We start from the raw sequence: 17,789 nt of genomic DNA on the forward strand, positions 1-17,789 counted from the left end.
TCTAGCAGCCAGATCCGAATGTTTTACAAATCTAATCTGCCTGAATTCTGTTTAACGTGCAAGTACGCGTAAAGCGTATTTTGCCGCAAGCAGACACAGTATCTCTTCATGTATACAGAGATAGTCGGCACAAAGCTGCACTGAAATGCCCTGTTACGTAATCGTCAAGCATAGCGGCTTTGCGCCTGCGAAATGAGCGAGCAGGTGGAGGAGGAGACATGCGCAGTAGCAGCCTCGTCAGCAGCATCAGGACCAAAAAGATCCCCAGGAGCCTGCGATGCGAGAAGATGGTGCATGTAAACACTGCGAGGGAGATGAGCGCGTCGCTTTGTCCTATCGCCACTTGCACATTTGAACCTTAAGTTTGAAGTCATCTCATGCGATAAAACGACTGAAAGAGGTGATTTTTAAAAATACGCCAGCAGAAGCGCGCAAACGGAGCAGCAGAGATGCGACGGCAATAACAACACAATTGTTTTCATGACGACGCTGTAAAGCCTCTGCTGCGCTGCGACACACAAGAGAAAAAAAGGACTCCACTCATGTCACCACATATGAAAGGCTTTTTGTGTGTAATGGTCGCCGGTTTCTAGTGGGATGCACATCAGTGTTTGGCCGTACTCGCTCTCCGTCGTAATGGCAGCTCTGTACCAGGGCACAGACGCTTCCTCTCCGGATAAATTTCTGGCCTTGAAAGACGTGAGAGAGGTGAAAGAGGAAACAACGCTGGATGAGAAGCTCTTCTTGCTGGCATGCGAGAAAGGTTTGTTGTCATTTGTTTCCATATTTGCTGTCTTTATGCTCAATATTGTTCGTTTAGGATCACAGAACAGCTCTTGTTAATGTTAGAATCCGTCTCCAAGCTTACAATATTGGTTATTTAGGCAATTTCTGAAGCATAACATCAGCTGGCCAACATGCACTGCAGGTAAAAAACACTGTGACTAACAGCTTGACAGATTTCCAGCAGGATCATTGCAGCAAGCAGCAAACTGTACAGTCATACCACATTTTTTCCCAGTGAATACCTCTCACAGCTGCCTACATGTTGGCCACTGTGGAAATGTGCCCACAGGGGTTAAGATATACTTAGCTGAACGTCTGCTCCTCTGAAAAGTTTCTTTCTCTGCATGGTCTGCTGACTTTTCCCAGCTCTTAACAAGGAAAGTTGATGCAAACAAACTGAAGAGAAACTCCACAAGACGGCACAATAGCAAAGGTGGCCAGATGGGAGGAGAATGTTTCATTGATAAGTTAAGAACATTGCACAAGCAGAGGCTAGTTTAGGTCTACAGGCTGCCGCTGTGACCATATAAAGTCTCTCTAAACATGGCTCGGCAACGGAGATTGTCCTTTGAGGGAGATGTTATTGTTATACATGGCTGAGGTTAAGAGGAGTGCTGGAGATGAGCCGGAGAGTGTTTGCCTCAAGACTGGAGCTGATGTGTGCGTCCATTTGGCGCCTGCCACAGATAATACTTCACTGCTTTTATAGATCTGACTCTGCAAGAATTTCCTTAAGTGGATTCCTGTCATGCTGCTTTGTCTTTGACATGCTTCTTGTCTTTAGGTGACTACTACATGGTGAAGAAACTGCTGGAGGAGAACCGACACGGCGAGCTCAACCTTAACTGCGTAGACGTGCTCGGCCGAGATGCTGTCACTATCACCATCGAGAACGAGAATCTAGACATTTTGCAGCTTCTTCTGGAGCATGGCTGCCAGGTAGTAAATACAATCAAACACACACTCAGAACAAAACAATGCATGCACAAGACATCTTTTTTTCAATGTTTTTGTTCATTTTGGATGTTATTTTCTTTCTGAGAGCTTAAAAAATGATGCATTTGTTTCTGCGTAGGCGACAGATGCCTTGTTGGTGGCTATAGACTCTGAGGTGGTGGGAGCTGTGGACATCCTCCTCAACCACAGGCCGAGGCGATCTTCCAAGCCCTCTATTGCTGTAAGTCTCCTCTGATTACTGATTATGAATCCTCTTTCAAGATGCAAAAAACAGGCTGATATAAATGATAATTTCTCATCATTTGTGCACAGTATTTAATGCATGCATTTTGATCCTTTTTTAGAAACTGATGCAGCGGATTCAGAACCCAGAGTATTCCACTACCATGGACGTGGCTCCAGTCATCCTGGCGGCCCACAGGAACAACTATGAGATCCTGACCATGCTGCTCAAACAGGACATCTCGCTTCCCCGGCCCCACGCTGTAGGCTGCGAGTGCACGCTCTGTAATGCCAAAAACAAGAAAGACAGCTTACGACACTCAAGGTACAGGCCTCCTCACTGACCTAGAACACAGAAAAATGTAATAGTATAAATGTTTGCTCTCACAAGATGGCCACATTAAGCCCCTTTGATCTAATCCAGAAGACAAGTGTTACACCAAATTACTGACACTTGGTATGGTCAACGTCACTTTTGTCTTCCAGATGATGCCTGTGTTATTTTACGCCATGATTGTTTTGATCTTGCTCTGGTATGTAAAAGCTTTAAAACAGCAATGAATCTATCAGTCTGTCAAGTGAAGTGTTCAGGAAAGGTTCTTGTTAAACATTGCGGCACCTTGTTTTGATGATAGCATCAGCTTGAGAATGTCATCTTTAAGTATCTGGAAAGAAATGATTTACTATCATGTGCATTGACTTTTTGTGAATGCTTTTTAATGCCTACAGCGCTCTCTTTGTCCCACAGAGGACCCCTCATGCTCTCTGCTACTGCTAGGCTCTCTACCTACATGTAGCAAGCCAGTGTTTGGTTTTCCAGTATTGGTATATTCATTTTTTTTTACACTGAAATATAATATCACCACAAAGATGAGTGGATTATGAGACAATGCGCCACTGAGCACAGATATGCAGAGGGCCTCACCACCTCTTCTACATAGCAACAAGACCCACAAACTTTGTTGTGGTTATGCATCTCTTTGTAATTGTTATGCATCCTTTTTGGGGGTTGAGTCTCTTTGTGGTCATCTTGTATCTCTTTGTAGTTATTTTGTGTCTCCCCAAGGTTGTTTTGAGTCCCTTTAGGGGTAAATTTAGTTTTTGTCCTCTTTGTGTGACTCCTTGTATTTATCTTGCATCTCCTTGTGGTTGTTTTGTGTCTTCTTGTGGTAACTTTGTGTACCTCACTTGTGTACTAGCTTTGTGTTTGTTGTGGTTTTGTGTCGCTTTGTGGTCATTTTGTGTCTTTTTGGTGGTTTTGTGTCTCTTTAGGGTAACCCTTAGTTTGCAGATGTTGTGTGTCTCCTTGTGGTTGTTTCTTTAAGGTTACTGTGTATTTTGCTGTCCCTTTGTGTCTGTTTTTAGTCCTTTTGTGTCCCGTGGTTGATTTGTGTCCCTTTTGTAGATTTTCTGTGTCTCCTCAGTTTTTTCTTTGAGGTAACTTTATGTATTTTGCTGTTGTTTAATGTCTTTTTGTGGCTGTTTTGTGTATTCTCGTGGTGTTTTTTGTCTCTTTGAGGTGACTGTGTGTATTTTGTTGTTGTTTTGTGTCTCTTTGTGATCATTTTGAGTCTCTTCATGGTCGGTACATGTTAATTTGAAATTTTGCAAGTGAAGGCCAGGGAGTGCCCTGACACGTTGAGCCCCTGTGCCATGTCCAGTAGGCTCCTTCAGTAATCCATCCACTGCAAACTATAATTTAAGAGAAAGATGCAAAACCAGCAGTATTTCCTCTAGGAAGAAGTGATTCTTTGTTTCTGATATCATCTTAGACTTGCAGATGAGATTTTACTGATCTCTTCTGCTGGGCATTTTTGTTCTCTCTGCAGGGCAGTGTTGCTTCCCACACAGTAAGCTAAATGAATCAGTCTGCGGCTTGGCTGGCAAACAACATAGAGGTCAGAGCAGGTGCAGATGAAACAGCTAGATGCCTGAATGTTTGTTTCTAGATTTCCTTTTTTCTTAACTGTGCAGCTCTGTTTTGCCCTGTTTCTTCCCTCGCATTTTAATCGCCCCTTTCTTTTAATCACCGCTTTTTCCTCATCTTCCACATTTTTGGATCAGGTTCCGCCTGGACATCTACCGCTGCCTTGCCAGCCCATCTCTGATCATGCTGACTGAAGAAGATCCTATTCTCAGAGCCTTTGAGCTGAGTGCAGACCTCAAGGAGCTCAGCCTGGTTGAGGTGGAGTTCAGGTATGATTCCTATCAACTGCTGCACATCCATCCGTCATGTCAGTGCACGCTTATCTAATTTCTTTGCACAGAAAGGCGGAGAAACATACGCACAAAAACATATGCACATACATGCACACGGTGATATTGTAAACCCGCTTCCTTTATCGAATGTAACAAGATATGAATCATAATCTTTCATGTGGTCTGATTGTATCTAATTTCCTCGCTTCAGGAATGATTATGAGGAGCTGGCAAAGCAGTGTAAGATGTTTGCCAAGGACCTGCTGGCTCAGGCTCGAAACTCTCGAGAGCTAGAAGTGATTCTCAACCACACATCCAGCGAGGATCACGTTGACAAGAGAGGCTTACTGGAGGAGCGCATGAACCTCAGTCGACTCAAGCTTGCTATCAAGTACAACCAAAAAGAGGTAAGACAGGCCAAGTCTGCAACATTCATGTTTTTTTGCAGCATCAAGCAGGCCAATCAGTAATATCAATGAGCTGAGGAAAATCTTTGATGTCTTACTTGATAATTTAATCCCTTAACTATACATAGATCAGTTCAAATAAAATGATATCTGTTATCCGTTATCTCTTTACTGTACTATATATGTTGGATGTAACATCTGTGCACCACGTGTCTCTTGGAAGTATGAGTTTGCCTGGATGAAGTACTTCCTCCAGGCAACAGCAGTCAAAGACAAAGTTAAGTTAGAAGTTTGGAGCTGGGGGGCAATTTACAGCTGGGATGGCTCAGTGTGAAAAATTTAACTCATATATCACAGCACCGCTAGTGGCATACAACTCCTGCTGGAGAACTAACACTGATAAGGTTCCTCTTCAGGTGCATATGAGATATTACTCCCACAGAGTCTTATTTATGGTTTGTGGTTGGATTTTTATTGCAGAGAGAACACTTATAATTGACTCACTTAAAAGTGTGCTGATTTCTGGATTCTGCAACCTTCAGACAGAACCAGACAAGCTGTTTCACCCTGTTTTCTGTCATTGTGCTATGCTAGGCTAATTGGTTGCTTGCTATTGTTTTATATTCATCCTAAAGACAATATTCTCATCTAACCAAAGTTTTACAAAAAACAGTTTTACTAAAATTGGAGTTTAAAAAAATGCATTACATCACCTTGCATACAGTATCACAGTGATCACATTATATTGAATGGTAACATCTGTATCGTGATACATATAGTATGGCCAGATTCTTGCCAATACAAAGCCATATAAGATAACTCATATAACTCGTTCTAAGATAACTAAATTGATTTTAAAATGAATGAAATTTGCGGTTCACCCTGTAATCTCTGTCAGGCAAATGTCTTCACGCTGACATTTCCTCTGACATTCTCTCCTGACTCCTTTAACAGTTTGTGGCTCAGTCCAACTGTCAGCAGTTCCTCAACACCGTCTGGTTTGGGGAAACGGCCAGCTACCGGCGCAAACACACATGTCTAAAAATGGCCACGGTACTGAGCGTGGCCATGCTTTGGCCGCTGCTCTCTGTCTGCTACCTTCTGGTGCCGCGATCCCGCGTGGGCCAGATCATCCATACACCTTTCGTCAAGTTCATCATCCACAGCGCCTCCTACTTCACCTTCCTGCTGCTGCTCAACCTGTACTCATTGGTCTACAACGAGGGCAAGAAAAACACCATGGGCCCTGCGCTGGAAATGATAGATTACCTGCTCATCCTCTGGATCATAGGTCAGATTTTAACTCAGCTTTTGAGCAGTAAATAACATATCTATGCTTTGTGTAGGGGTATTATTTATGTTTTAATCATGATATATGTTTCATGGCTTAGGAGGCAGATTTCTATAATTGAATGATTATCCATTTCTTTAAAAGACACAATCAAACTAAGAATAGAATAAGAATTGAATCCTACAAACCAGAATTTAATAGGATAATGTTGCCCAGTGGAGTGAAAATGAGAGATTCCTGTTATGGTCTGGCTAAAGTCCAGTATCCTGTGTCCATAATCCTATCAGGCAGAACATGACAAACAGCTGTTTCTAAACTAAACGACAGAAAGCCTGGCTTGAATGGATTAAATCTGTCAGCTCTGCCTCTAATTGAGCTCTATAGAAAGGAAAGCTTCTTCTGTCTCCCCTGTGGTCCATCTGAGTGCTGCTATCACCGGACTCAGCACATGCAAACATGTATTTGGACGAAGACAAACACATGTACACGTACACGCCATATCTGTTCAGATGAGGCTGGATGGTGACAGTTAGAAATTGACTCTGTCTTTCCCCAGGGACGAGCTTCTCCACCTTCCTCTTCTGCCAAGAAACCATTAGCATGATCATTCAATCGCTTTAATGGCCCTGCCTTCTCAGCAGAGATATTTGTCTCATGGTTGCAGCATCCGACCCCTCTCCACCAGACACAAGCATCGCAACCACACCTCATTGGACAAGGTTTCACTATCATCACCGGGTTTATAAATCATCCCAATAACTGCACCTGATAGGTTGTAAAAGGATGTAGAAGCAATTGACTTCTATTATTCAATGTTATGAAGATGGTTGTGGGGTAATTTGCAATTTATTCTGAATATTGCAGGAGTGAGATCAGTGGTTGAGTCATTAGACAGAAGTGTAATGGTTTTTTTGCCATGGGCCAAGATAGCCCACTAGAGGGGGAAAGATGCCTTAAGTACTGCAAAAAGAGCAACATCAAAGATCAATCTCAATAACTTCAGCAGGGTTTTTTTCAGCTGCACTGCAATGATGTGATGCAGTGCTGCAGATTTTACGCTACAGGGTCACTGCAGCATCACCAAAACACCCAGGATGAGTTAAATAACAAGGATGAGATATCTAATGGCGTACATATCTGATGCAAATGTTATCGGGATGTGAGAGAGGGCTATTAAAGTTACAGACAGCACAGACGAGTCATGCAGCAGCTTTCTATTTCTTTTGCTCTGCATTGTTCTTTCTCCCACGCTAACCCCCCTCCTCTCATCTCTCTACTGCTCTCTCCATCCTGCTATTCCCCTGAGCCAGATGCCTCACATTAATGGGGAAATCAGATGCTGCGAGTGTGGGCTGGGCTACATGCATATGTGTGTGTGTCACTGTGTCTCAATGCATCCTTTGCCTGATTGCGACATTAGAACTCATATTCAGTTATTTCGTAGTAAAATCCAAGATCCTACTTACCAGACAAAATGGATGGAGCTGTTTTTCTCCCTTGATGAAGTCCATCCATTTTGTATGATTACTATAGAATCATTGATCCCAATAGTAAAATAACTTTAAATGATTCCAATTAAAATGCAAAAGAAGGAATCTAAGGGAGAGAAACAAATTTCATTCATTTTGTCTGGTTAGCAGGATCTTGGATTTGACAATGGAATCATTAAACTTCATTTTACTGTGGAATCAGTTGAACCCAAATTCATTTATTTTATAGAAAATCAAATATCCTACTAGCCAGACAAAATGGGTGTAATTTATTCAGGGAGAAAAAAAATTGTGTGAATAAATAAATTCCACACATTTTGTCTGGCTAGTAGGATTTATGAAATCATTGAATTCTATTGTAAAATCAAATTTAATTATTCTGTAGTAAATTTAAAAATCCTCAGAATCAGAAAATAATGGATGGAATTTGTTTCTCTCCTTGGATAAATTCCATCCATTTTGTGTGGTTAGTAGGATTTTGGATTTTACTGTGATATCATCCCACTAGTTCCACAGTAAAAGCCAAGATCCCACTAACCAGACAAACTGGGTGGAACTTATTCAGGGTTTAAGGTTTCTTCTGTCGGACCCAAGGGTAAATATGTTGTAACAGAAGATTCAACAATCCAAAACAATACACCACAACAATACAGACTTAAAGAACATTAAAACAAAATACATAAAACAAGTATCATCTGGTACTGAAATAGTATCAAAGTATAAAAACTAAGTGCATCATCATTCCGTCCATTTTATCTCGTTAGTACGATTTTGTATTTTACTGTTAAATCATTGAATTTGAGTTCTAATGATTCCAATGTAAAATCCAAGATCCTACGAACCACACAAAACGGATGGAATTTATTCAAGAAGAGAAACAAATTGCATGTGAAAAAAAGACATTTTTTGTGCCAAGCGCTGTCACTTACTTTCTGTTGAAACCATGGAAACCAGTAACAGATACACCAGGTTCAATGCAATAATAATCATTTCTGGACTAAGGCAAAGAGAATGTGTACTTTGCCTTGACTTGCAGCTGGAGTCGCGTTTTAATTTTGCATTTATTATCCGCACCGTACATTTAGAATTAATGAAATTCCATTTGGACACAGAAAGACACCCATCTTTATTAAATTCCACACACCTCCCTAAATCCCACATGACACACTTTGAGCACATTAATCTCTGATTTCTGTGTCTCATACATTCCTGTTTCCCCTGTGCTCCCACTGTGAGATGACTTATGGTTTAGGCAGTTTTAAATGTTGGGGATGACAGCAAAATTCTTTTTTTCCATGAGTGTGTGTATATGTGTGTGTGGTGACGGGGAATTCCTGCTCTCCTGTAGGGATGGTGTGGTCGGATGTGAAGCGTCTGTGGTACGAAGGGCTGGAGGACTTTCTGGAAGAGTCTAGGAACCAGCTGAGCTTCGTGATGAATTCCCTTTACCTCGCCACCTTTGCCCTCAAGATAGTTGCTCATAGCAAGGTACACACGTCACACACACTCTGTGTATTCAGAGGATAATGCATACATTCTTTTGTGCTGTTGGCTTAACACGATGAAAGATTGCTAAACTATGTTTTAAGATAATGAATTTATTTCAAAATATATATTTTATTTCAATCACCTTTTTTTCCCCAGAGTTTAATAGGTAAATAAGATTATAGATACCCAAATCATGTCTGTCCGTTGAATATAAAGCTACAGCTAGCAACCATATTATTTTAGAATAAAGGCATGAAACAGGGGAAACAGCTCTATGTATAAAATGTTTCTAACTGTTTTCCAATCTAGATATTGAAGGTTATTTCTACATTTTTATAATTGTGCATCCTGTATCACAGAGTGTATCTATGTTTCTGGAGTTCCAAATTCCAGCTCAGTATTCACTTATTATGACACATTAAGGAGACCTTTCAAAGGCTTTTATCTCCTGATCAGTGTTTTTATGAACTTTGAAGCAGAAATGCAGTCACCAGAATTAAAAAAAGCTAATGTTGCCACCACCATGTGGCTATAAAGCTGTTACCAGCGTGACGTTCTGTAGTCTTATTTAACTATTTAAAATCATCTTTTATGAGACACATAAGTGCTTCAAAGTCCACAAGTGAAGTTTTACAAACGTATTTTGTAGAACAAAACAATAAGTCTTTTAATCTTGTGCTAACCACAGCCAATATTTTCGGCATCTAACAAAAACAGAAAAAAAAATTGAAAAACACATTACGATGGCACAAATACTAGTTAAATACTAACTCATTTCTGTGTATTGGGACTATTTCTGCAGCACTCTATAGAACCTATAACATAGGTTGACCCCCTCTATCACCGCTTTCTAAATACTATAGCTACAGTTTCATACCACTCTGTTAGCTACCACTCTCTAGCTAATCTGGTTTGGTTAGAGCAGGAAGAGATTTAAAAAATATGCATTGCTTTGGGTGTCCAGGAGTAGGATTTGGAAACCACATAGAGTGATCAATTAGTTCTACCAATGTAGAAATTACAGACGGTGAAGCTATTCTTTAATAAGAATAAATTAGTATCACAGTTTCAGTGCTGTCAGGCATGTGTGTTTCTTAATTTGCTTGTTTGCTCTTCAGTTCAAGAATGTGGAGGACACAGAGCGGAAGAACTGGGATGCCTTCCACCCCATCTTGGTGGCTGAGGGTCTGTTTGCCTTTGCCAATGTTCTAAGTTACCTGCGACTCTTCTTCATGTACACCACCAGCTCCATACTGGGGCCGTTGCAGGTAGGAACACAGCAGTGACACACACTAAAAGACTTCATAGATACAAGACTGATTTCTTATGGATCCAGACATGCATCAAAAAGATTAGATCCCTGTGGATCAGCCGTAGATCAGACATGAGAAAAAAAACTTATATAATGATTATAAAACCGCTTCCCTTCTCTATCAGTCACTCTAACCCCAGCGCAAACACGCATACACCACCCACTCTCTTCCTGTCTCAGTGAAGTGTGAACACTCAAGGACAAGCCCACACTAAACATCACACCAGCTGTGCTCAGCAGCATTATAACCATCATCATAAGCATTTAGTATAAGCACAGTGAAGTGAGGCAGTGGATGAATGTGTTTTGCTGTAATAATATGCTCATAATAAACTGAACACAACATCATAAAGCTTTGCAGCTTCAGTTGCCATATGTATCACCGCACTGCTATCATCGCTTCTATCATCTGCACAAACGAGAGCTCTCAGTTTACACAAAATGGATTTGTCAAGCTAACTTCAGTTCAGTCTGCATATTTAATGCCGGAGGAGCTGACTCTTTACACCCACAACACATTATCATTGGCTCATAGATTGATTCCTATCTCTGGCACATACAGCAACAGTCTAATCCATTGGCATCTTAAGTGCAAATTTGGCTGCATGGATATTAAAGGGAAAAGTAAAGTCATTACATATGATGTAGTCAGTGGCCACTTTTTAACTCAGTTTGTGAACTTTTTTAATGTTTTTAGTGGATTTCGTTTGAAAAACGTATTGGCATCAGTGTGATAACATAGCTTTTTTTCTGTTGAAATTCTAGGATTTGACATTTTCAACAAAAAAACAGCAAAATTACAATCAATGTGGGCACTGTACATTCAGGGCAGATCTACATCAAAAAAAATCCATGTGAATATTGTTTGTAAACTTTTCTAAATCCTGGATTTGATCAGCTTGATTAACCCTCAGTCTGAGCTGGCGGCATCAGTCAGAATTAGCTGACAAGATCGCTTCACTTGTTTTTCTCAAAAGGTTATGGAAATGTTTAGCAGTAGAGCTGCACAGATCTGTTTTATGGCTCTTACACAACACAAATAAATCACATTTGTAAAAAGCAAACAATTCATCTAACAATAAAAATAGGCATTTTTGTGGTTTTGCAGTCCCACAGGCCACCCTGTTTGGCAATAACACAGAAGTACAATAGTGCATCATTATTTGCATGTGAACATGCAGATCATACAGTATGTTTTTCACATCTCACAGTATTTGATCCCTTTCTTATTTGTTGCCAAACATTTAACTTTTGCCAATTGGTTAAATACTTTGATACATAACTACAGCACAACATATTCTCTGTGTCATAGTGGTAGATGACCAAAGGCATCCATTGGTATCAACCAATGCATGCATAAATTGTTGCAATGGGGATAAAATAACTCTCCAAATTTTGGCTTAATTTTGGCAGGTCTCCATGACAAGTATATATATATATATATATATATACACAGCTTTTGGTTTTAGTGTGCCACCCTAAGATTTTTAGGGGCCACATCTAGTCACCCCATGAACATTACTGGGGACACCAATGCTTTGTAAAAACCTTATGCTGTAACTTAGCTTCGCTGCTTAGCGATTTACAGTGGACAGTCAAATACTTGATGGAAATTTTTATTTACAACTTGGTAAAAAAAAAAATTCTGTTATGTGATCGTTTTCTCACCTTCCTAGAGGAGCCAAAAAATCTGCTTTGAATATTTTCTACTGAGGCGCTTCAGCAACCTTTTAATGCCATTGGTGTCCCTTTTTATCGCATCATAATTTTGTGTTTCATCCAGCCAGCTGGCAGAAAGATTTTAAAGTCAGCCAACATCTCTGACTTCTTGCTGGCAGGATTTCATTTTTTCCCTCGTGTGTGACTTTATTACATAAAGCAGTCTTAAGGTATGCAGTGAGGTCAGTCTATTTGTAGGGATACCTTCCTGTCATTAAGTCAAGTGCTGTTTGTGGTTGACTTATAAAACACTATGGGTGCCCTTTAGATGGTTAATGAGCGCTTCAGCTGCAATCTCCTCCATCTTTCTGCGTCCCTCTCTCTTCTTTTCCTCTTTCACTCACTCTCTCTGTGACATCACTGTCTGGCTTGGCAGGATGGAAAAAGTATTAGCTTTGGAAATAGATGTGGCTGTGTGTTTCACTCACATGGCCGAGACACACCTCCCTACTAATGCACGAGCGCCCACACATTTCCACACTGGTGTGATATGTGAGCGTGCAATTAGTTGCACTCAGACGCGCTCCTGCTCACACACAGACAGTGAGGCAGTGCTACAGTATGTGGGTTGCAGTAATGCACGTTTGTCTGATTCTGTCCTTCCTGAAGAGGCCAGCTCACATTTCTGCTGGGTAGTGCCCCCTGCTGAGGTTGGAAAGAGTGACTGAGAGTGTGAGTGTCTCGTCTACTATCAACAGTGTGCTCACAATGAGCTCACTCATGGCCCAGACTTCACCTCAGGAACAGTGTTAATCTCCCATAACTGATGGCACACCAGGAGGAATGTGCTTGAGTGAAAAAGGTAGTTTTGCCGCAGTTCCATACAAACAAATTCTGAGTATATATTGCAGTTTGTTTACATGGTAAAAGTGTACAATTCTTACCAACTGGTGTTAATGGATGCTGTTGCTCCACAATTCTTTGTACAAAGACACTCACAGATGGTAAACATTTAAAATAAATTGGGAACAGAGTTGAGACAGTTCCAGGAACATCTTGGTAAACAAGAAATATTAAAATAAGGTCTTTTGGACAAACATTTTTCCTTCTGTTTGCCAACTCTAATTGAAAGTCAATTTATTTATGGAACAAATTATAAAACAAATGTGAACCAAAGTGCTTTGCAGAGAAAATGCATTTAAAGGAGCACTACAGAATATTCGGAGCATATCAGTTTTTTAGAGATTGTCTGCACACGGCTCTCAACATGTAGGTGGTTAAGCCAGCAGCGAGCAACTAACAGTGCTAACAAAAGCAACAGTGCTGACAGAGCTAATGGTGTTTACTCAGTGGAAAGCGCAGAGTGGCTGTGAATAGCTAACAGTTGGGTCAGGAACCCAACTCACATGCACAAACATACACATGTGACCAGACCGTGTAGTACAACAATGAAGAGAGAAGCTCGGATTACATCACACACACAGGGAGCGTGTGGGAGCAAATAGTTATATGCTCATATTTTAATGCTCTGAATGTTGTATAATGCTCCTTTAAATAATTTAATTTTCCTTCGCGTCTTTCTGTTCATTATGAAATGCGTAAGTCCATAATTTCATGAAATTCAGCACAAAAGTGGTGCTAAACCTAACTCAAAAGCTGTTTTTTTAGGTTCTCTTCTGGTTCCCCAGCTGAATTTAGTTTAGTTTACTGGGGAAATAACAAGTGAAGAGTTTCTAGAGAACCATACAGGGGCTTAAAAAGTTATTCGTGTGGCAATCTCAATCTATGCCAAAGAAACGCTGGGAAACTTAACATTCTTCTGTTTGTATGCAAACAACCAAAACATTATTTGATTCTATGTTGTCATATTTGTATGAATAGAGTATGAAATGTCTGTTTGCGTGCACGTTAAGATTTTTGAGGAACCTCAATTGCATTCGACCCCCCTCCATTCAGGGGTTAAGAGCCTCTGATCTGCTGCATTCCTGCTCTGTTTGTACTGTATCTAAGTTAGTCTACCTGTCAGGCTGGGCAAGCGGGAAACACCCTCGGCTCCTAAATCAGACGTGCACAGAGTGGCCGAGGAATACACTGGGGGGATTTAGAAATGACAAGAGAATGAATCACCCAAATAGACTAGCCCCTCTCCTCAAACAAGCTGCCTGGGTTTCAGTGCAAACACTCTGGTCGCTATTCACCATGAGGTGCGGAGAGAGTGGTCATCCCTCACATTGGACACTGTGTTTGTGTTTGTGTTTTGCAAGGGCGAGTTCTGACCTTGTTTGAGCATCTCTAGGTCCTAGTGTACAGATGAGCCTCTCAGGTCTATTTATAGTCGGTTTCCGATGGTCTGAGAAGACTCTCTCTGTCTTCGAGTCCTCCTTTTTGGCTTCGTCCATGTTTGTCAGTCTTCCCTCAAGTAGGGTGAGACTATTAAAGCTGCCACAATATGTTGCTTTTTCCACTTCCTCAGGGGTCACTTCTAAACAAGAACATGGAGGAAAAAGCAGCTACAAGTGGTCAGAAAGTTTGCTCATAGGATAATTCCTGAAAGAGCACCGAATCATTGCAGGCAAGTTGCAATATAGCTAAAGTTTTAGACAACAGAGATGTTACAGCAAGGAAAGAACAGGTGTGACAAATAACATTAATAATGTTGGCTGAATTTCATTTAGATGCTCCCTGCTATTATATAGCACATTTAACTGGGACACTTTAATGGTATTTTCCATCATTAATGCTATTACGTTTTATTGTGCTTCTCCTGTTAAACATAAACATTCTGCCTTCCTTTTCAGTCACCACCTAATACATAGACTGTTGATTTTGTTTATACAGTTTGTATTGTTTGTACTTATTGTATTATGAGTGATAAGTGAATAACAACACTGAACACTGGCATTCAAATGCATGATTCAAAGGTGAATTTGATTTGCATCCTACAGATATCAACACAAAGATGAGGCTCTACCTTTACCATATGAACTTCTGAGTAGTTAGGAAATCAGTCAAACTCTGTAAGGATCAGACAGACTTCCTGTCTGGTGTCAGATGTGATCCAAGCTAAGCTCGCTTGATGGTTAATAAGGATTGCTGGCAGAAAATTGACCATGAAAAATAGAAAAAAATGACTCATGTCCACTTGATTACATCAGATCAAACAGCACAGGATTAACAGGCAAATCTCCATGTCCCCCCCCAGATCTCCATGGGTCAGATGCTGCAAGAGTTTGGCAAGTTTTTGGGCCTCTTCCTGTTGGTGTTATTCTCCTTCACCATTGGACTCACCCAGCTTTACGGGAAGGACCACAAAGACACGGACAAGAATCCACCAAAGGACTGCGAGGGCATATTCTGCCAGCAGCAGAGCAATGATGCATTCCACACGTATGAGCCAACCTCAATCTGTCATGTTGTACCGCAGTGACGACAAATTAATGACAAATTACGACAATGAACGTGCAGGATGCTCGTTGGGAGATGTTAGAGACCATAGAGAACCCCCATAATGAGTCCTAAAACCCAGAAATTTGTTCCCGTTTCTCAAAGTCTGTTTTTTTTTTTTTTTGGTAAGATGCCTGAAATAAGGTTGGTAGTTAACACAACCTTAAGAAACTTTCACACTTTGTTTTATGACATGAATATATCAGTAAATACCCCACTCGCAAACTTTGAAGCTTTTCGATGTCTTAAAAAAGCAGGTTGCTAACAAATGGCTTAATGAGACTGCAGAGCATCATTATGCCTACCTGCGCTGAACACGGCTTTACAGCCTCGTTGTGGTGATGAAATTAAATCATGTCACTGATGTGTAATTTGTTTATAGCCTTAGCTTTTAAGATTAGCCTTTTATTTCTGGCGATTGAATTTAAGCTCAAAAAATCCAAAAAGTGGTGTTCATGTGTGAAGATTATCTTGGTGAAACGTTTGTATACCCCAGAGCTTATTTTCTGCAGTAATCCAAAATCCAGTGGAAATATCCCATAGGCTTGTTGTTGGGGGAACCAGGACAACGCTAACTTCCACGTTGGCCTGCAGAAGAACGTCATTTCTTTGAACCTCTATATATGGGGCTGTTTAAACACAGCTAAGATTCTAATTCACGATTTTATTGTAAATTCAGATGCTGTAGTTAATATTGTGAAATGAATCAAAGTTTGCCTGCTGACATCTACCAGCTTCTTCTGTTTTACAGGTTTATGGGGACCTGCTATGCCCTTTTCTGGTACATCTTCTCCCTGGCACACGTTGCGCTCTTCGTCACTCGCATCAGTTACACAGAGGAGCTGCGCTCTTTTGTGGGCGCCATGATCATCGGCACCTACAACATTGTGGTGGTTATTGTGCTGACCAAGCTGCTGGTGGCCATGCTCCATAAAAGCTTCAGACAAATTGCTGTAAGTGTAAACCACTTTTGGCACATAATGACTTTCAGTGCTGTCAAGGGTAATTTCAGTTCAGCCTGGAACCAAAAGTTGCAACTGTTTTCATTTACTGGTAAGATTAGATTTTTCTCTAATTCACCCTCAAAATGTTGCACAGATGTTAAATAGTTTCTACTTTGGAACCCTGCTTCATATTTTCTGCTTTCTTTGAACAACCGTTTGATTTTGATTATGCTAAGTAAAACATCATTTTTCCAGAGAATCTGCCCCCTCAAGGATTTCAGCAGAAAATAGTTTTGCATTTTCCAGATTCCTCTCTAAATGGAGAACAGTGTTTGAAATTTAATTCTCACGTTCCCGTGTTTTCAATGTTCTTATTGGGCCTCTGCAGAATCACGAGGATAAGGAGTGGAAGTTTGCGCGTGCCAAATTGTGGCTAAGCTACTTTGATGACAAGTGTACCATGCCTCCACCGTTTAATATCCTCCCCTCCCCAAAGACCGTCTGCTACCTGGTGACCAGCATGAGCAAGTGGATCTGCTCGCACACCTCAAAGGGCAAGGTGAAGAGACAGAACAGCCTCAAGGTAAGAAACTTAAAGCCCCCCTCCAGACGTGCTTCAATATAATCAATCAATTCAATTTTATTTATTTATGAAGTCACAATTTGACTCATGGAGCTCTACAGCATACAACATCCCTCTGTCCTTAGACCCTCACATCTACTAACTCGCCCCCAAAAAACTATAACGGGGAAGAAAATAAAAAATTATGTGTGTGTGTAAAATATTCTGCTATGTTGCTTGTCCAATGTATGTTTTATTCTAAGATTTTAGGAAAGTACACAGACACAGAAATCACCCCCCATATACCCCCCATGCAACTAAGTGATTCGATTTTTCTTATTTTCTGGAAGGTTATATTTAATCTCTTCCCTTAATCTTTAACAAATCCGTTTGTGCATTGTGCAATATCTCGTAATCATGGTTCCTTCATTGTCTTTTCCATCCAGGAGTGGAAGAACCTGAAGCAGAAACGTGATGAGAACTATCAGAAGATCATGTGCTGTCTGGTTCACCGTTACTTAACCTCTACGCGGCAGAAGATGCAGAGCACGGACCAGGCCACGGTGGAAAATCTGAACGACCTGCGCCAAGACCTCTCCAAGTTTCGCAACGAGATGAGGGACCTGCTGGGCTTCCGGACCTCCAAATACGCCATGTTCTACCCAAGGAGCTAAGAAAAGACTAGATGTCTCTTTCCCTCTCCCCTCTTCTCTTGACAAAACCTCTGCTTCTCATTTATCTGGGATGCTGTGTGACCCGAGCATGTGCAAAATCTCTGCTCTTTTTGAGTCACAGGGGCAACTTTTAAACCTGGACCTTAACTAGAAAATATATATTCTCCACCAAAGCCTCCAGACTCAGGCCCCATATGTGTTATTCAGCTATTCAACCTTTTTGTAAATAAAGAAAGCCATTGTTTTCAACAGAAAGACAAATAAAGATTTATGGAAAAATTTGAACCTAAAGACATGGTTTTGCTGAATACAAATTTTGCTTTTGAGATTTGAAGTTGTTGATTTCTCTCCTTA

At 40.8% G+C, this 17,789-nt stretch overlaps 1 protein-coding gene across 1 annotated transcript; it reads left to right on the plus strand.

Moving 5' to 3' along the window:
- The first annotated feature begins 217 nt into the window (after positions 1-217).
- trpc1 (transient receptor potential cation channel, subfamily C, member 1) lies at positions 218-17,726 on the plus strand. Its single transcript, XM_042510471.2, has 13 exons — positions 218-763; positions 1,571-1,725; positions 1,862-1,963; positions 2,088-2,290; positions 4,030-4,161; positions 4,376-4,571; positions 5,526-5,862; positions 8,701-8,840; positions 9,959-10,108; positions 15,014-15,198; positions 16,007-16,208; positions 16,588-16,782; positions 17,208-17,726. The coding sequence occupies exons 1-13, from the start codon at positions 598-600 to the stop codon at positions 17,433-17,435; spliced, it is 2,391 nt and encodes a 796-aa protein (XP_042366405.1). The 5' UTR covers positions 218-597; the 3' UTR covers positions 17,436-17,726.
- The last annotated feature ends 63 nt before the right edge of the window (positions 17,727-17,789 follow it).

The sequence above is a fragment of the Plectropomus leopardus genome, chromosome 21, assembly GCF_026936395.1.
Source record: "Plectropomus leopardus strain MGB_pleo_1.0 chromosome 21, ASM2693639v1, whole genome shotgun sequence".
Classification (NCBI taxonomy): domain Eukaryota; kingdom Metazoa; phylum Chordata; class Actinopteri; order Perciformes; family Serranidae; genus Plectropomus; species Plectropomus leopardus.

What these genes read in the sequence shown, in the direction of transcription:
- trpc1 (XM_042510471.2), top strand. Translation starts at nt 598, where the DNA reads ATGCACATCAGTGTTTGGCCGTACTCGCTCTCCGTCGTAATGGCAGCT. An exon ending in TCAAGTACAACCAAAAAGAG is followed by an intron (nt 4,572 to 5,525) that starts GTAAGACAGGCC and finishes CTCCTTTAACAG; the next exon opens with TTTGTGGCTCAGTCCAACTG. An exon ending in GCTCATCCTCTGGATCATAG is followed by an intron (nt 5,863 to 8,700) that starts GTCAGATTTTAA and finishes GCTCTCCTGTAG; the next exon opens with GGATGGTGTGGTCGGATGTG.